The sequence below is a fragment of the Tachysurus fulvidraco genome, chromosome 18 (genome assembly GCF_022655615.1).
Source record: "Tachysurus fulvidraco isolate hzauxx_2018 chromosome 18, HZAU_PFXX_2.0, whole genome shotgun sequence".
In the NCBI taxonomy this organism is placed as follows: Eukaryota; Metazoa; Chordata; class Actinopteri; order Siluriformes; family Bagridae; genus Tachysurus; species Tachysurus fulvidraco.
The window spans coordinates 10699481-10720223 of NC_062535.1; the positions used below are offsets into that span (position 1 = coordinate 10699481).

At 39.3% G+C, this 20743-nt stretch overlaps 1 protein-coding gene across 2 annotated transcripts; it reads left to right on the forward strand.

Annotated features, from left to right (window-relative positions):
• Nucleotides 1-87: 87 nt before the first annotated feature.
• On the forward strand, nt 88-20273 carry pdxkb (pyridoxal (pyridoxine, vitamin B6) kinase b). Of its 2 annotated transcripts, XM_047803003.1 has the most exons (12): nt 517-617; nt 707-749; nt 1917-1971; nt 7560-7664; nt 12648-12731; nt 12844-12878; nt 13252-13337; nt 14643-14688; nt 14782-14893; nt 16944-17080; nt 17193-17259; nt 17342-20273. In XM_047803003.1, the coding sequence occupies exons 3-12, from the start codon at nt 1920-1922 to the stop codon at nt 17452-17454; spliced, it is 837 nt and encodes a 278-aa protein (XP_047658959.1). In that variant the 5' UTR covers nt 517-617; nt 707-749; nt 1917-1919; the 3' UTR covers nt 17455-20273. The 2 variants fall into 2 exon arrangements, with proteins under 2 accessions (XP_027012135.1, XP_047658959.1); XM_027156334.2 differs by lacking the exon at nt 707-749 and having other exon boundaries at nt 88-617.
• The last annotated feature ends 470 nt before the right edge of the window (nt 20274-20743 follow it).

Sequence of the window (20743 nt, forward strand, 5' to 3'; positions counted from 1 at the left end):
GCATTGGCGCTGAACGTTGTCTTCAATTATGAATCCTGAACAGCAAAGTGTTTTTGCATAAACAGTCCGTATTTTCACGTAAATAAAACAAACTACAAAAATATCCAGGAGACGATCAGTTGATAAATCGTGCGTAAATTCGTAATGCGCAATCCTGAGCTTAATCCTTAGAAATAAATCAATTATCCGAGGTGACATGAGACGAATGCACGCGTAAAATAAATAATTAAATAAATAAATCAGGCCTGGGGGGGAAAGGGATTGGAAACGGTCAATTTACTCGTCGTGATGTCAGCGAGTTTTAGGTGCTTGTGGAGAATGCCTGAGTAGTTGCGGTCTGGCTCTGCCTCACCAATGACGGTCTCTCCATGTTGCATGTCCTTCAGTTCGGCGTGTGGCTTCTTAAATTGCCATCACGGATTCCGATTTGGAAGCAAATCGAGCCGGTGGGCTGCTCGTCCTGCGGCTCACAGTCGGCCAAACCGCGGTGCTGTCGTGCCAAGCGCGCGGAGCTGTCCAACAACTTTATGCGCGACATGGAGTGCCGAGTGCTGTCCATCCAGAGTCATGTAGTCAGGGGCTACGTGGGCAACAAATCTGCGTCCTTCCCTTTACAGGTAACACTCTCGCATTTCTATTCATTTATTTAGTTTACATGTAAATCTCTACACATTGTGTTTTTCCCCACGAATCCACGCGCGTAAAGACGGAGCGGTGAGAAACGCACTATATCAGCCGGTGTGGGGAAAGTAAGTAAAGGTCACATGGTTAAAATATCTTCGTGCCTTAAAATATCCCGTGCTCTATTTACCAGATGCTTTATTATTATTATTATTATTATTATTATTATTATTATTATTATTATTATTATTATTATCGTAGTGTTTCCATGCGTTCCATCAAATCCATCTGTCCATCTGTGTGTCATTAGCTGAACGTGTAGGTGATGTGTTTGTGAATCACTCAGTCTTAGCAGCCACCAACGACAAATCGGTCATTATGGACACCAGAATCATTATTGTAGCTGATCGATTCCTTCAAGCTAAGTACGCAATTCATATAAAAAACCTCAGCGAGAGGAGAACAGAGAAGCAGACAAGAGGAGCTGAACACCCTGTTTTCTAGCTGTCCTTCGACCAGAGGTGTATCGATTCATTGGATTTTATAGTCTTAGTTCAGTCAGCTGTAAGAGCAACAGACTATTGTGTGCTACAAGTGCCAAAGCCGTGTAAACAGCGCGAATTATATGTCGTCATAAATTATGAATGACGTCACGATCCAGGGAAATAGAAGTGTTTTTGTAGCTCACCGAAGGCAGAAAACGCCTCTCAACACGGACATCATCCTGGCTTGGGTTTCCCAAGAGTAACTTGGAGAGAGAATGTTTATGATGATGCTCGCTCTACCATTTGTAATGAAGTTTTGGGAAACTCTTGCCTAGATTTGTCAAGTTCATCTCCTGTGAGGAGCCTTATTGCTTTCAGTTTAGTGGTGGAAAACCTACATTTAACTGAGCTGAATCATATTGGATCGCATCGTTCTGAGTCGTTTCGGATCTGGAGTATATTGAATCACCTGAAAGAGGGAGATTTAAAGGATGTTGGAGAATATGCCACACCCATTTGTGGCAAAACTGACCCTGCTTTCTGAGTTTGTCTCTCAATCGTCAGTGACACCGTCTCTGAGCTCATGTATGCAGAAGAGGGCTGATTGTGCTTTTCCCTGAGTGCTCAGCTCCTTTGAGATGTAGCATGAGCAGCAGGTTCATGAGCCAGAGGCTGCTAGATTTTCTAACAATTTTAACGATGCGATTGACAAAGTCAGGAAATGTTGGAAGATGTTGGTCTCAGTTTGCAGTTAAAATGTGAGTTTTGACATTTGTACAGTTAATCTTGGACGATCTTTTTCTGTTACAGGTGATGGGTTTTGAAGTGGACTCCATCAACTCAGTACAGTTCTCCAACCATACAGGTATGTGTGGGGCATGTTGTGCCTTTTGTAACAGTGAACTCGGGAGACTTTAAAGTTTGCCTGAACATTTGTGTTCAGCTCACTATATTTAATGTTTACACTAAGAAAGCCAGTGTTCATTCACAGAAAGTTAAATGAATGCATTGTGAGTATCCATTTTCTCCTTACTGACCCACTGACTTATTGCATAACAGATCCTTCTGACTTGACTAAAAAGCTCTGACTTTTTTTTTCCCCAGCTGCTCAACATTTTTCTAAATACATTTTTTAAAACCTTTTTGGATTAATGTAGTGAAAAATCTTTCTTCACAAGGCCACTGCACATTACCGATCCTGTCATTCTTTCATCTTCGGACAGAAACTATAGCTTACAGAGGCATGATCTATTATTTGCTTAATCACTCTTGCCTTGATTACTTGTATCTGCTTCATTCAATTCATTAGAGCATAATTATGCTGTATTTACACATGCAGTTTAACAGGTGTGTAATCAAACTCTATATGCAGTTAGAAATATTATCCATTCCTAATTACTATTCCTGCCATGTCCAATCAGGTGTGTGCACGTGATAAGTTGGTCACGGGGTGTGTACTGTACTCTGTATGTGTGGAGATAACTGCCGTGTAGGTGGTAGTTAAAAATGATGCTTACACAGTAGCCAAGCTGAACGCATGCAAGTCAGAGTTTGGCTGTGTCGTTGTGTATTGAGGCTATAGCTACTCTAATTTAGCGTGCCTCAATTAAACCACCTTTAAATACATGTTAAATTTCTTCTGACCATTCCATTTATCACGTTTAAATGTCCTCGGAATGTCCTATAATAAAGAGGATGGAGTGAATGATGGCTTAGCTGCTTGGGGTGCTAAGATGATTTGTCTAGGGAAGTGTGTGTGTGTGTGTGTGTGTGTGTGTGTGTGTGTGTGTGTGTGTGTGTGTGTGTGTGTGTGTGTGTGTGTGCATTGGATAATCAGTATGGGAGTCACAGGACAGAGAGAGCATGTAGCGAGAGAAAACCTTTAAGGACAGCCAGAGAAGAAACTTTAGTGTGTGTGTGTGTGTGTGTGTGTGTGTGTGTTTGCTCCGTATTTTATTCTCACAGATACTAAAAGCATATACAGATATAATCTTCTATTTTACAAAAATATTATATAGTACTGTATAGCTCTTACCTGAAGGACTCCAGGAAGTCTCTAGGACAATCTCTCTTTCTCTCTATTATCAGTAAGAAACACCTTTCTGCCTCACATTTTCAGATTTCTGACTTTTTTCCAAGTCGACTGTAACCCTACTGTGTAACCTGAATTTCTCTGTTAAAGCAGTTTTGACTCTCAGGCTTTGTTGGTCTGTCAGAGTGAGCTCATAGTGTGCGATACCATTAGTCACATTCTGGCTTTTCCTATAAAGACCTTTTCCTCATTCTTTCTAGTAATGCTAGGAGGATGATAAAATATCATGTCGTACTGTAGAGACACTTTATATTATCGCCACAGTTTGAGTAACCTGGCCTATTACATGCTGGTTTTACACCATTTTGTCATTGTCACCAATTGTAGAAGTTCCTGTTTAGAGCTTCATCTGATGTGTAAAAGTTCAGATTGAAATTTGTCATTTTCTCAGTCTCTCACACACACTGCATTGTCAAATAATGTGGGATGTGGTAGCATAGTGGTTAAGGCGCTGAACTATTGATCAGAAGGTTGTGAGTTCGTATCCCATGTCCACCAAGCTGCCACTGCTGGGCCCCTGAGCAAGGCTCTTAGCTCTCATTTGATCATTTGTATAAATTCAAATAAAATGTAAGTAACTCGGAATAATTGTGTCTGCTAAATGATGTAAATGTCATGTAAATAACATTTTTTACACTTTTACACTTAGGGTTCGTATTATACCCGGATTATGTAAAGTTTTCACCTGTTATTACATTTGCTGCATTACATTTGTAATACTCAATCATCATCTTGAAAGTGTAGAATCTGGAAAAAATATTAAATATTGTGTGTCTCAGTGCTCGCAGAAGTGAAGTGCTCTCATATGCAGTATATTCTCTTCACGCTCGCTTCGATATAAGGTTATTTTGATTACCGAAAGATGCTTTATCCTGTCGATATTTCCGCAGAACACACTTGACAACAGTCTGTTTTGTTTGCTCATTAATCATGAAATACATCCAGATTGCTGGCATTTTGCATGAAGTGTTCATAAAAATCACAACATGCTATAGGTTTATGCTGCATAGTACCACGAAGTAGGTAAATACGTTGGTAACGAGGGGGAATGAGTGGGTACATGTTGTGCAAATCAGCCATCTTTAAGCTCAGCATACTGTATGAACCCTCGCATCTCTGTCATTGTCCGGTGATTATTTTAGGAACGGTAATTTAGACCTCCCGTTTTATCCAATCAGTTAGCAGTGAAATCTTGGTCCAATGCACCCCTCTCCCTTTGGGCCTTGATGCTGTCTTTAGCCACTTGAGCTGCTTTTTAGGTCTAATGGACCTTAAAGTGGTAGTATAAGGGGGGTCGGGGTGTGTGTGTGGGAGGGGGGTGTTTGGCTGATGTAGGAGCCTCGGGCAGTCTCTGTCTAATAGATGGCATGCCAGTTGTTTGAATATTTAATTGAGGTACGTTTGCTCTTATTGCCCTTATAACCTGCCACTGAATAACTGTTGGCTGTAATATGCATTTGTTGTGCGGTCACCAGCGTATTGTGGTAATAACAGGCTTCATGTAGGATCATAGTGAGCAGGCTGTACTGTAGAGATGGAGAGGGAGATGATGTGTTTGGAATAATTAGTGTGCGAGTAGCTGGCATCCATGGAGGGTTTTCTGAATGGGAGAGTTGCACTCCTTGGCGGAAATCTGAAGGTGAATGACGCAGACAGTTGCGTGTAAAAGTGTGTGTTTGCTTAGCTGATTCTGTGTGTGTGTGTGTGTGTGTGTGTGTGTTGGCTCATTAGGATCCCATGGCACATGGTGCTGTCTCACACTCCGTTTCACTCATTCTGGCAACAGTGATGGCTTCCTGGGCCTTGGAGAGGGAAAAAAAGTGAAAGGCATCGAGACAAAAATAGAGTAAGAATGAGACTGGGAAGTAAGAGGATGGAAGGAGAGGAAGATACTACATGTAAATCACATGGCAGTAGAGACCATGGAGAGAGAGAGAAAATGAGAGGGACAAGAGAACGAGTGTCTGTCATCAGTTTTCCAACAAGTGGGTAGATCTGGGAGGTTTGGGGCTCAGAACCCTGTTACTGATTTGCATTCGGCTTCTCTGCTGTGCTATCAAATGATACTGAAAATGCAAATTAAAATGAAATTATTATTTTTTTTTTTTTGCAATTCAAATTTTGCTATAAGTAAATGGCAGCCAGTATGAGCCAATCGGTATGATTTTATTCATTGTTATCCAGTATTCCTGAAAAGGCAGCTTGTTTCACATCCTGTTTGTGGCAGTATGGTTTCAAACCAAAAAGAATAGCAATCACAGCAGTATATTAATGTGGGTAACACAAATATGGGCAACACACTACACTGAAAAGCAAAACCTACCTTTAATTTTTCTGATGTTGCTTGATGCGACTGCTTTTCAGAAGTAAATGGATTTTGCGCTGGCGTGGAATCATCTTCACGAGCCTGATCATGTCTATTCCTGTGAATAAGAGGAGGCTAACACGTAGCTCATGCTGCTCTTCATGCTGTATGGCACATTCGGAAGAAAGGGCATGTCTACCATCATCCACATACAGGAGCATACAAGCAAAAGCTTCAGTTGGTGTCCAATGAGCTCAGGCAATTTTGCTTCCTTGTTATGAGTGGTCATGACATCATCATGATCATCAGCAGGACTAGGTTTGGTTTTTGTGAGATCCTTTGTTTTAAATCGTTCCCCTTCCTCTTGCCAGAACACCATGACTCGATCCCAGACACTGACTGATGACTCTTCTCTATCAAATCCACTTACTCTGGTAGTAGTAAGTGCTGCCATCTGGCTCCTGTTCCTCCATTATTCGGTGCTGTATTTCACTTTACCCAGATATGCCCAGTACCCGTTTGGCTTCTTGGCCTAATGCCAGATCCATTATGTCCAAGGTTTACTGTGTCTTTTAATCTCTGCTCCTCGAAGACCGTGAAATTTTTCTTTCATAAATTTGAAAAGACTAGATGCTGAGTCTTTTTGCTGAGCCACTGAGCAGACCATATAAACAAAGCTAAATGTTTGTAATGATACTCTTGTGCTAGGTGCTTGCGATTTAGTATTAAGAACCTAGGCATACATGTTAGTCTTTGTTTATTTTTTTTACTCAGATGAGAGAACTGAACATATGAACAACTGACTGTTATTGTGTGACCTTCAAGCGCGGTGAGCTTTTTTCTGTTCAGCTACACATAACGAATATGAGTATAGGCTGCAAAGCCTTAGGGGTAAAACAGCACACACAATCAGCTTTGATACTGATGCCTTGTACACCATGATTCATCTGTACGTCTACTTGTACAGTATATGTTCGTCTGGATGCTCTTGATTATGTTTAATATTAAATAAATGTCACAGGTATAGGATAGTGTGTGTACATTTTGTACCACAAAGAGATTGCTGAATTGCAGCAGCAAAATAGAGATGACAAGAGGACATTTTTATTAACGTTTTATTAAATTTCCTATGTAATTGTACACACACACACACACACACACGTGCATACAGAGATAGTGGCTTTCTCGTGCAGTCCCTCAGGCTTTCTTCTGCCCTGTTACTTAGCAACAAGCAGCACATCATGTGACCAGCTGATTCACCTGAATTATGACATCACGGCTTCCCACGGCAACACTAACTGTCTCTGATGAAGTAGCGAGGACTCTGTGCAATGCACCTTTTTTTTCCCCGTGTGTGTGTGTGTGTGTGTGTGTGTGTGTGTGTGTGTGTGTGTGTGTGTCAGTCAGTGTCCTTGTGGCTGTAAGCCTTTATCCATTTTTTTTCTCATTTCTATTGCTTTCACATCACTGACTCAAATGAGGTGATGAACTGATTCTCTGAAACACTTAGTCAGCCAAATGTTGTTAGGAAGGCCATCAGTTTATATCTATATTGTATAATCAATTGCCTGACATTGCAGTTCTATAAAAAACGACATCAGACAGCAGAAAAGTGCCTCTGTTTTACATTCATCATAAAATCCAGTTTCAAGGAATTTGCAAATGTCTGAACCAAATTCTGTCTTGATCTAGTGTTAAATGGCTGACAACTGATTGGCGCTTATACACCATAAGTGTATAAAATTCTGCTGCCACAATTAAGCTTTACAGCCTTTACAGCAGGCCAGAGTTTGACACCCCTGCTCTAGATAATTCTCTTAATGGATAATTGCATTGAATCAGCAGGTTTATAGGTGTTCCTAATAAAGTGGCAGGTGAGTGTATATCAGCTTAGATCATTAGTACCTGATTTTGCTATCAGCCTGCAATCTGTTTGAGTACATGATCATTGCAATTACACCATAAAACATCTTGCAAAAACATTTACAATATCCAACATTTCATTGTTTTGAACTTTTTTCAATTTTATTTGACCGTTGAATTTTACTTCTTCCAGGTTATGCACACTGGAAGGGGCAGGTAGTGACGGCGGACGAGCTCCACGTGCTGTATGAGGGAATCAAGCTCAACAACGTCAATCACTATGACTACGTACTCACAGGTGGGTGAGGAGATAAAGGTCGATCGTCATGGCGACCCAGATATCCGAAGCCGTTTTGTATCGTAAACCATGCGCATGTCCTTAAGCGCTTGGGTTGTTCTGACTGATACCTAATTTTATACTAGACGCAGTGTATACAGAGGATCAGGAATTTTTGTTTGGAATAGATGTGAAATGGCTAAATAAGGGCTTCGTGCTCTATGGTGGAGGCATTTCATAATCTCACAATGTGGTCCCAAAGCGTAAATAAATAAACCATTGTCTTTAAAAGGGCAGAACGTAGAATTCAGTCTGTGAGTATAATAAGCTATACCTTTCACATTTTACCACAGGGACCAAAGAGGACGTGTGGTTATTTAAAATAAACCACACACACACACACACACACACAGCCCCAGACGTTATGCACCATTTCCAGCACACTCCAGTGTGTGTTACATTCTGATTGATTTAGTCTCTTGTCTCATCGCCTAGAGATGACGAGAAAAAAAGGAAAAGGGCAACCGAGCGAGAAAGGAGAAAAGTGTCGTGAAATGTTCATCCTTGGCTTAATAGAGCTTCAAGTCCTTATTCTGAGGACATTATTCTGGGACTCTGTTCACAAAAAAAATCTTATCTTATCTCTGAGAGGTAGCGTAAACGGAACTAAATCTAAAAAGTACCATTTAAACAAGATGCGTGTGTTGAATAATGGTGTAAGAAGTGGCAAAATATGACCGTGATATTTAGAAGAGAAGTAATTGCTCCACTAACGCTAGCCGTCCTCCTGTCACTTTGATTGACGGGCGAGAAGGAGGGGCTGCTTTTAATACTGAAATGTTTAATGAAATAGACATTAAGTTATGAAGAAATTCGGAGTAGCAAATCACATGAAAATATTAGCACAGGACTGACAAATTTTGTAACTAGAGTTCTTTGTCATTTGGACAGATTGGATCTACTTTAACCTTAAGATATTTTCATGAATGAAGCAATCAAGCTTCTGCCTTCTGTCCAGATGTTCACTTAAAAATCGTTTTCATCCATCAAGCTGTCAGTTAGTGTGCTCTGTGATGAATGTAGTGTTGACCTCATTTCCTGCAGGACAGATTTTGTCAGGTGGACACCGGATGCTTGACTTGTTGACAGATACATTGCCGACTTGTGAAGAATATGAGAGACAAGAGCGACCCTGTCAAAACAATCACGTTGCCAAGAAGCGTGTGTGTGTGTGTGTGTGTGTGTGTGTGTGTGTGTGTGTCCGCACTTCTTAGCCTGACATATGGTTTCCACTTAAAACTGAGTGTGTGATACAGCAAACAACAAGGAGATAAAGCTATAAAATTATAACCATGTATATTGCTCTGTTGAGATTAGGGTTATTATGATGAGACATCCAATTGCATTTCTTCTTTGAATTAGAACAAGACAGCTCAGTAGTCAGGTTAATTAAGTGTATCTTTCAAATGGTATATATAAACACTGTTGGACTAAAAATAAAATCGCCACCACGGTATAGAAACAAAGACAGCAGAGTCCATAACATCTGATCAGTGATGTGAGAAGTATTTCTGAGCTCATGGAGATCAAAAACCGGTCAAGGATGCCATAAACGCTCATGATTATTGTGAAATATTATTGTTTGCACTGGCTTTCCTTGCTCAAGTTTCCAATGAACTGAATTGGGTCTTAAAGATTGGAGCGATACTTAAAAAATAATTGGTTCTTTCACAGATGATTAGTTCTGCTTTTATTTTTGCTCTGTACAAATCTGCTTATGTAATTTGTTTTTTCACTCGTTCATACTTTTTATTGGACATGCGCACACTGGCATACACACACACAAACGCATATGCATATATGGGGAAACCTGAAGTCAGCATTACCACAGAAATGTCTCTTTCTGCCAGAGTCTTTATCTCCAAAGTGGGTGCAAAGTCAGCAGCTCTCAAACCCAGTGAAGATAGTTCACTCGAAGCTGGAATTCCAGGCAGCAAGACTGTGTGTGTGTGTATGGGTGTATATGTGCGTGTGTGTATGGGTGTATATGTGCGTGTGTGTATGGGTGTATATGTGCGTGTGTGTATGGGTGTATGTGTGCGTGTGTGTATGGGTGTATGTGTGCGTGTGTGTATGGGTGTATGTGTGCGTGTGTGTATGGGTGTATGTGTGTGTGTGTGTGTGTGTGTGTGTGTGGGTGTATATGTGCGTGTGTGTGTGGGTGTATATGTGCGTGTGTGTGTGGGTGTATATGTGCGTGTGTGTGTGGGTGTATATGTGCGTGTGTGTGTGGGTGTATATGTGCGTGTGTGTGTGTGTATGGGTGTATGGGTGTATGTGTGTGTGTATGGGTGTATATGTGCGTGTGTGTATGGGTGTATATGTGCGTGTGTGTATGGGTGTATATGTGCGTGTGTGTATGGGTGTATATGTGCGTGTGAGAGTGTGTGTGTGTGAGAGTGTGTGCATGTGTATGTGTGTGTGAGAGTGTGTGTGTGAGTGTATGTATGTGTGAGTGTGTGTGTGTATGCGTGTGAGTGTGTGTGATTGTGTGCGTGAGAGAGTGTGTGATTGCGTGCGTGAGAGTGTGTGTGATTGCGTGCGTGAGAGTGTGTGTGATTGCGTGCGTGAGAGTGTGTGTGATTGCGTGCGTGAGAGTGTGTGTGATTGCGTGCGTGAGAGAGTGTGTGATTGCGTGCGTGAGAGAGTGTGATTGTGTGTGTGTGTGATTGTGTGTGCGTGAGAGAGTGTGATTGTGTGCGCGAGAGAGAGTGTGATTGTGTGTGTGAGAGTGTGTGTGATTGTGTGTGCGTGAGAGTGTGTGTGATTGTGTGTGCGTGAGAGAGTGTGTGATTGTGTGTGTGAGAGAGTGTGTGATTGTGTGTGCGTGAGAGTGTGTGTGATTGCGTGCGTGAGAGTGTGTGTGATTGCGTGTGCGTGAGAGAGTGTGATTGTGTGTGTGTGTGAGAGAGAGAGAGTGTGTGATTGTGTGTGTGTGTGAGAGAGAGTGTGTGATTGTGTGTGTGTGTGTGTGTGTGAGAGAGTGTGATTGTGTGTGTGAGAGAGAGTGTGTGATTGTGTGTGTGTGTGTGAATGTTTTGAAGGTCGTTAGTTCTCATCTCTTGAGTATCAAGCAAAAGTCAGTATGTTTTTGAGCTTGTAGAAAGATTTTGAGCTTGTAAATACACTAAGAGATCTTTCCATTGACATTTTATATGAAAGGTTGATAATGTCAAAGTTTTTGTCATCATCGCCTGACTGATTTTGAATATCCACTGAGGTGTGAGGTGCTAATCGCAGATAAAAAAAGATTCGGAGTTAACTCGTGTTTGTTAGCTGTTTAACTGTGTAATAACGTACCTAATGAGTTAGCATGCAACTAAAGTGTCAATGACTAGGCAAAAAAATCATATTAATACTTTACATGTTCATTTTAAAATACACACATAGAAGCAGATATAAAGTGGGCACATATTGAAAACTTACCTATTTAACAATTTAAAGGAGTAAAGCGTACTGTATTTATAAATATCAGCTTAGCGCTCAAGCTAGCTTTACCCATTGGCTCATTTATGTAGCGTTTCTGGAAGAAGTCTCAGATGGCAACACGTTTTAATAAAGTTTACGTTTAGAGCCAATGGAGAGACTTTAAGACAGAGGACTTTGTATGTTCCTGTTTCTTGAAAAGCTGTTTTTATTCTTGGCTTATTAAGCAGGAGAGAGAAAACCGAGACTCTAGTGAGAGAATCACCTCAGTTCTCTGAGTGCTATTAACATATTAACTCACACAACTTCCTAATGCTACTTTCTATTCATTCTTTCATTAATTAATTCATTCATTCATTCATTCATCCATGCTAACTGTATTGTTCTAGTTCAGGTTATTATTTTCATACCTATTTCGAGCTAAATATTTTCTCAACAAAGTTAATGTACAGCACAAAAAAACCCCCACTGTGTTTCTGTACCGCCTGGGAGAGTGAATAGAACTAACACAATGACACTTAGCCAAATAAACGCTAACATTGCTGACGTAACAGCTCGCGCTGTATCATTACCGTTACCCTGATGCCCACTAGCTTTCATTCGTAATTAGTGACTTTAAAGCTCTAAAGCCTTGCTTTATCAGGAATCATGGCAGGATTAAGGAGAGCTGGCAAACCTTTTATCTCCAATTGAGCTTCCGGATCTCAAGTGTCTTGTTTCTTTTATTAAAAGATTGCGATTAAAGCCAAAAGTGACCTCATCGGGGAGTTTAGTGGGGCTCTGGATACGTTTTGGTTCATCAGCATGTTCCTGTTTCTGACACATTTTATTTGTTTATTTATCTATCTATCTATCTATCTATCTATCTATCTATCTATCTATCTATCTATCTATCTATCTATCTATCTATCTATCTATCTATCTATCTATCTATCTATCTATCTATCTATCTATCTATCTATTTAACTTATGGAGTGCATGTTATGTATAGCCCTTCTTCAAAAAATAAATTGTAACATGAAAACAGATGAGAAAGTGAATAACAAACATGAAAAGAATCGGCAGGATTCTATGCCCTGGATAATCGTTCGGTACAAACCGTTACAGGAGACGAATATAAACGAATAACAAAACATTTTCGTAAATGATCTGTTTATTAATATATTATATTTAATTGCTAAATGAACAATACAACTCATCAAATGCACATGATGTGTAGTTTATAAAAAAAAAAAAAATGAAATAATTGTGTGAATATAAAGTATATTAATGGTCCATGTATGTGTTCTTTATTTGGATTTGATTACAAAAATGACATTTTATGAGTTAAATATAAAATATTTGCTTGTCGGTAAAGAGCGACTGTTTAGTTTTTAATCGACTGTTTATTCTTTTCTTTACAAATTAAAATCTTAACCGTTGTACATTTTTTTGTTTAGATCTTTTTTTTCCTTGATATAAAAAATAGATTATCTATAAAAAAAAATAATGTATTGATTATAGTATAAATTTACACAGGTTACACCAGGGACACGTCTTTTTTGGAGATGGTGGTGGACATTGTACAGGAACTGAAGATGGCTAATCCTAATCTTGTATACGGTCAGTACGAGTAAAGAGCGTTTTACTGAACATTGTGTTCATGGTTATACGGTGATTCCTTATTCATTTGTGTAATAACCTGGAATCATGCACACTGCTTTCTTATCTACAGTGTGTGACCCTGTCCTGGGTGATCATGGTTCAATGGTGAGTCTTTTCTTGTTTACTATCCTGTCATCTGTTGCTGACTTTCTTTCATTTCCTCAGTGTTTGTAATGTTCTGCAGATGGGTCTGTCTTTGGATCAGAGTGGATTGGATTGCATGTACGTGTGTTGGAGATTGTAAAATGGAGAGATAAAACAAGAATAGAGGTGTAGGGAGGGAAAATGCATGAAATGTTACAGCAGCATGGAGGAAGACCGCATCTTATTTCCTGCTGCCTGTTTGCATTTAGGACAAAGCTCCTGTTCTTTCAGCTGGGAGACCTGTTCATAAGAGCTGAGCTCTTTATGACTCATACATAAGTGTGTGTGTGTCTGTGTTATAAGCACTAGATCTCTCTTTTCTCTCTTGCCTCAGTATGTGCCTCAGAATCTATATCCGGTCTATAAGGACAAAGTGGTACCAGTGGCAGATATCATTACACCTAACCAGTTTGAGGCAGAGTGAGTATGGTATTGTGAGTGAGCGCGTGCATGTGTGTGTGTGTGTGTGTGTGTGTGTTCATTCCATAGTTGAATATTTATGCTCATATTTTTGATTTTAATAAACTTAACATAACCCAAGTCTACATAATAATAAAAAGACCATATGGCCTTGTGTCAGTTCGTGTAGGAACAGAACTGGGATTTTCCCTATTTTCTTCCCAATTTGGTCACCCGCCAATTCCCATCATTCACCTATCGTATACCAGGTACCTCTCTGGATGTCTGAAGGTATCTTTCTAAAGTCTGTGTCTGTTCTTTTCTACATTCCTGAGCTCACAGGGACCTGTGATTGGCTAGTGTCACTGTGATTGACAGGCAGAGACAGTATTGCCCAGGGTCTAAGCCTGAGAGAAGGGCGTTTTATTTTCACACATTTTTAAACAATTAATATTTTTAAGCTGTGCTAATTAACTCCTGTGCAATTCACTTACATTGTGCCTTAATCTGAAATATCTTGGTAGGTTCTACAATGCCAAACGTCCAGAAAGCCCTACAGCCCAATGACCTCATTAATATTAAAATGCATTAGAGTTCTAATGCTTGAATGCAGCTTTAAAAGAAAAAATGACAACACTGGTGTGTATTTATGTAGCTCGAACCCCTGGAGATTTGTAATCCGTTAACGCAGATGTCATTGTCTTGATGTCCTTCTACTGTTTTTGTTAAAACATAGTGTTAAACTTCCTTCTTCTGTGTTTGTGCATTGATCAGGTCAGAGCTTTCATGTTATTGAAACCTGTTAATTATTAAAAGTGCTTTGTTCATGTGCCGTTTGCATTCTGTGTGTGTGTGTGTGAGTGTGTGTGTGAGTGTGAGTGTGAGTGTGAGTGTGAGTGTGAGTGTGTGTGTGTGTGTGTGTGTGTGTGTGTGTGTGTGTGTGCATGCGTGAGGGAGGTTCTTCTGCATGCAGCTGAATCGTGATCTTTATGCGCAATAATTGGCTTTCAGCTGCTACACAATCAATTACCGTCAGAAGACTGTAATAATAGCTATCGGTAGTTATGTGTCGCCCTCTAATGGCCAAGAAAAGAAACTGCAATTACAACGTGGTACTGAATAATTATCTTTTAATTAGCATGAAAATTACAATTATTAATACAAAACTGAATTATTAAAGCAGTTATCTTTATTTCTCACATAAAATCCATTTTTAAGTTTTTTTTTAAATCATGAAACTAATTTAAAACTGTTTTTATGTTTGACTCAGATATGAAGATATCAAGTTCTAAACTATACAATCACCTGTTTTTATTTTATTTCAAGGCTTTTGACAGGAAAGAATATCAGCACGGAGAAAGATGCAGTAGAGGTAAGAATGTTTTCTACATTTCTAGGGTATTTATGGCTTTGACATTTGATTTAGTTTCTCAAATAAATGTGTAAACGAATCTCTTTTTACAAGGTGATGGACTTGCTCCATAATATGGGTCCGGACACAGTGGTGATCACCAGCTCTGATCTGCCACCACGCCTTGGAGACCGCTTCCTTGTTTCACTCGGCAGTCAACGCATTGGTGTGTGAGTGTGTATGTGTGAGTGTGTATGTGTGAGTGTGTATGTGTGAGTGTGTATGTGTGAGTGTGTATGTGTGTGTGAGTGGGTGTGAGTGGGTGTGTGAGTGTGTGTGTGTGGGTGTGAGAGGGCTTGTGTCTAAACGTCCTTCTTTATTTTGTTACTCCACTTGACCCACAACATTTAGGCACAATATGACTAAATTCAGTTAAATGTTTTGCATTATATATAATTTAGTGACCAGTTTATACCAGATGTGCCTCAAGTGCTGCTGAGGTTTTTACAAGTGAAGCATTTTTACTGAGTCTAAGTGGTAACAAAAGGATAACATTGCTGTACACTTCAATGCTGCTCATTTGATTCCTTCATCCATTTGCAAAAAAAAAAGCTATAAAAGCATATTGCAAGTGACACTACAAGTGTAGAGAAGCACTGTGGGTAAACATCTGGTTTAAAATGAGCTGAGTTTTCACACCATAACCAGGGGTAAGTGCAGAAGATTGCAGAAGAAGCAATTATCTTCTCATAGTGTAGCGATTAGAAGAAAAGATTCAAACTGACTTCTTTTAGAGTTTGGGGTAAAGCTGGTAGCAGATATCAACATATATTCCTAATACCAGTACTTCACAGAAATGTAGATGTTATCTGGACATGAAGCCTGAAAACAAGTAGAGAAAAAATCCCTCACATTTTATAATCCTCAAAGTAGTATTGCTGAAATGTTACATATTCTTTAGGTTTTAGTTTCTGTTCCTTTTATCTCATTGGATGTCGAACAAAAACACAAATACAGTGATACCTCGAGATACGAGTGCTTTGACGTGCGAATTTTTTTAGATACGAGCTGTGATTCGACCAAATTTTTAGCTTGAGATACGAACAAATTTTTGAGATACAAGCATCTGAGCCGCTGCCGCCGAAACAAAGATCCCCAACAACCACGTGTGAGATACGAACATCCGATCCGGTTTTTATTAAAATGACCGGCAGATGTTAATAAGGAAAGAGTGACAAAAAAGGCGAGCTGGAACGGATTAATGGGATTTCGATTAATTTAAATGTGGAAAATTGCTTTGAGATACGAGCAGATTGAGATACGAGCAAGGTCATATAGGGAATAACTCGTATCTCGAGGTATTACTGTAATTGAGAAATTCAATCATACTTTAATGTTGATATTGAGAAACCATAATTATACTGGTGGCTTAGAGATTAGCACGTTTGCCTCACACCTCCAGGGTTGGGGGTTCGATTCCCGCCTCCGCTTTGTGTGTGTGGAGTTTGCATGTTCTCCCCGTGCCTCAGGGGTTTCCTGGGGTACTCCGGTTTCCTCCCCCGGTCCAAAGGCATAGTAGGTTGTTTGGCATCTCTGGAAAACTCGATGCCCGATGACGCCTGAGATAGGCACAGGCTCCTCGTGACCCGAGGTAGTTCGGATAAGCGGTAGAAAATGAGTGAGTGAGAGCATAATTATACTTTACGGAAGCAATGTGAGAAATCTTTGATTTACTTTTTAATCTTGCTTCGACTAGGTGGGTGTGATTTTCTCACACAGTGAAAGTCACATTTTGATGTAGCTGTTGTATTGCCTTATCAGTTTGTGGTCAGATCAGCAATGGGTCTTAAATGCTGTTTTCTTGTAAATCCGGAAAAAAAAAGATCATGTAAAAGATAAGATCATGTAAAAGTGTTTCCTGGGCTTCAAAAGATTTTTGATTTAGATTTAAAAAAAAAAAAAAGATTAGAAGATTATAAAAACACAATCCTTATGTAATCATCATGTCTTTCAAATATACATACATACATATTATTTCATACAGCATGACAAAAGAGTTACTGGAAAATCAGTAGAAAGGATGAATAATCATTTAGCAGTATAATGAACTGTAATTATCAGCGTTTAGACAAAAGTACAGCATGTCTTTTTAAATGGACATTCAAAGTGAGTCATGCAGCTTTTATGAACAGCAAATATGAAACAATAATGCAGGTTGGATTGTGAGACTTTTGTGAATTCGTTGTGTTCGTTTCGTTTATTCGTTTGTACCGCAGTGATGCCGGACGGCACGTTCACCACCCAACGGATCAGGATAGAGGTGCCCAAAGTAGACGCGGTGTTTGTTGGGACGGGCGATCTGTTTGCTGCTATGCTAATGGCTTGGACACACAACTACCCAACAGACCTGAAGGTAAATCACACACACACACATGCGCACACACACACAGTGTCAACATGCCATCAATGACTTAAATATTAGTTCAGCACTAACGCATGCCTTTTGTTACTTTTTTCTTCTGTAGATGGCGTGTGAGAAAACCTTCTCCGTCATGCACCATGTTATTCAGAGGACCATTTCTTATGCCTTCGGTAACTATTTGACTGTGTGTGTGTGCGTGTGTTTTGGGGTATTTACTGTAAGTGACCCCTGAATTAATTTCTCTTTTTCCAGAGATGGCAGGTCCTGGAAAAAAACCAAGCCCGGCTCAGCTTGAGCTGAGAATGATTCAGAGCAAAGCAGACATCGAGGATCCAGCCATCGTAATGGAGGCCACTGTTCTATAGAAACTCCACACACACACACACACACACACACACACCATTCCCCTCTTCCCTATACCACAATCGCACAATGTATAGATGTTGTACATTTTTGGATCTGTAATGTGACATTGCCTTAGAAATCTTGAACAGAGCACAACATTTCATTCGGAGGGAGAAATAGCAGGGTACGGCCACATCGACGAGCAGCAGAGAGAGAGAGAGAAAGAGAGAGAACGAGAATGACAGAATGCTGTGATGAAAGAGAGGAAAGAGAGAAAAATCTCTTTTTTTTTCTTTCAGCTATTTTCCTCTCTAACTCAGTCTCCTTCTCTGAGCTCAACTCAAACTCCTGTTTGTCCTGCACATTGAAGAAGCAGTCAAATAAAAGTCTCATCAGATTTACCTGAACTTCTATGACTGAAACAAGCTTCGAGTGAATCGTTAATTAGCATATCATCACACCGTCATCACTCATGGATGTGTGTTTCCTGGACATTTTGTTCTCATTAAATCTTCACAATAACGTTTCATGTGATAAACTAAGTCTAAAAAAAAGCTTTGGATGTCCCTCTTGCGTAGATGTGCAGGGAAAAAATACTGTGATTTGTTAGTTAATTGCATGAAAAGATGCCTTTAAAAAAGGTTTTTTAATGTCTCGTACCATGTTTTTATTTTACATCTCATATACATGCTTAAAATATGCTATTTTTAAACAGTCTTAGAAATGTCTATACTGCTGTTTCATTTCATGTTTTGAAAGTTTACAAGAAGGAATATTTTCTAAGAAATAATCTGATGCTAGGTTTGCTAGCTTCCTATTATGTTATGTAAAAATAAGTCTTCAGTGTTGCTAGCAAGCTAGCTAATATTTGGTATTGTATCGTTTAAACCAGTTGCTAGCAAGCTTGGTAACTTTCGGATTAATATTTTATTGTAAGTAACAGTGATCAGTGTTTCTAGCAAGCTAGCTAACCCTAGGCTAACTTCTATATTGTGTAACACAAGATCGATTTGTGAACTGGCGAAGGTGCTAATTGTCGCTGTTTATATTTTGTTTACTATTCTTTCATATCATGAAGGAGTAAAACTGATTTCTGTAATCAGTTTCAGCCTTTTATTTACATGTAAAATGTATTCTATCTCTTTATTCCCTGGTTATTTTTCCTTCACCAACTAGACTCCATAGCTTAGATCCTTTTTCTCCATGTTTCTGTACTGTTGTTTTATTCATCCATGCGTGACATTTTTTTCTTACTGTGATCCAAGCTTGTGTTCTGTCAGAAATCTTGTTCATGTGCAGGACCAGTCAGGTTTCAGTGTTGCTCTCGATGTTGCACTTCCTCCTCACCTTTTCATAAAAGCGATGATGTATTAAATCTCTGGTCTAGTGTGTATCTGTACATGTGAACGTATGGACGTGTTTAAAAGGGTGAAAGAATTTTGTGTGTGTATATATCTATATACATGTTTGTGTCCTTAGGTAAGATGTGATGGTGTAACGGGGTATTTTGGGGAAAACAAAAAAGCAACAATGATGCTTATTGTATAGACCTGAATCTTTCTTTGTGAGGGCAGCTGAATTAAATAATCCAAGTTGTAGTAACCTGCTGTTGCTAACCTAAGAGCAGGTTTGTTTTCTCTTAAGATTGTTAGTGGGAGACTTTTGAGTTGAACAGCCTGATCCGAGATCACAGGAAGACAACTTCTACCTAAAGCTCTTTGAAATTGACTGCAGGCTAACTGCCTCCACGAGTACCAGGCACTGCCAATATGTGTTTGTAGACAGTTTCTAGGTGTGATTTTGGTGGGTGAGAGGGTATTAAGGGGAGGGTGGGGGTCCATGTGTCTGTCTGTCTTTGAAAGACAGTTATCCCACCTTGTCATGACCTATGACCTCCCCGATAGAAATCTAACAATAGCAATGCGGCTCACATTGTCAGTGGGCAAGCAAATATTTTTGACTGTTATCACAGTGTTAGGACATTCCCTGAGGGAAATATTGGGTGGACGTTTTGCAGTGTACTACAACATTTTTGTTTGTTTCATGTACATAGTGTATATCAGTCTGTGGAATTTGTGTGGTGTACGGCTGTGTGGCTCATAAGTGACCAAATGTTACATGTCAATAAGAGTTGATGATGAGCTCCCTCATGTGGACTGGAGGTGAGATTGTCCTAAGTATTAGTTAGGTCCCAAACCGATCTTTAATCCTAGTCCTCTGTTCTGTTGTAGCCAGTATGCAGTTGGATGTAGTACTGCCATCACATTGCCACCTGATAGCGTTTTTATATTAACACCTAGTTATATGAAATCGTTATTCTTATGGGCAAAGTCATTTTATAGTGAGGATCTCTGTTTCCCAATCAGGTTTTGGGTTCCCTTTTTGGCTTCATATAAATGTATTCAACTGTAAAGTATTTGATTTTAAAATATTCCCCTAACACACCGTTGTTGACACTTTCAAACTTATTATTGTGAGGTGAAGATTGTTGACTTTTGCAACATTTTGTGGTCAAGTCAAAATGACCATAGACTTTACAAGCTTCACTTACCAAGAGGTTTAAAAAAAATGTTTTATTAACGTTAAGTTCAGTATAAAACTGATGGGGTGTGTTGTTACCATATAGAAATCCTCATATACTGTACCATGCAATTTATTAGTGATTAAAATTTCTTTACAAAGAACATCTTACTTTTTTCAGGTTAGTTTTAATGTGGTGGGACATATAAATAATTTAGTGCCTGTTATAAACATTCCCTTACTAACCTCTTTTTTTATTCTCTCTCTCTCTCTCTCTCTCTCTCTCTCTCTCTCTCTCTCTCTCTCTCTCTCTCTCTCTCTCTCTTTAAAATGCAAATTCTTGTGTAACTCAAAAATGATGAAGTGCAAAATTTTTGTCTTTCCTCACAATGGAAAATGTAAAGGAACAGCTTGAACAGAGATTATTATTACTTTCTTTTTTCTATAGAAGCATCTGATATACAAATGTGCTAGAATAAGCTGTTGCTATAGAAATGATTACTGTTTAAACGAGGAAATTATCATAAATCTGTGGTCCTGTTACAGGAAACGAATCAACCCAATCTGACTAATCAGATTCAAGTTTCACAACAGCACTGTGTATAATTATTACAACAAAAAAAAAACTTAAAAAAAAAAGAGATTTATTTATTTATTCTTTTTTTTTTTTTTTTTTTTTGGGCCAAATTGCACAAATTCCTGCCAACTCCATGCTTTTTTTTCTTGCTAATTAGCTACTTCACATTCCAGATAGCTTCAATGAAGATATGTAAGGGGTTCATATTCAGT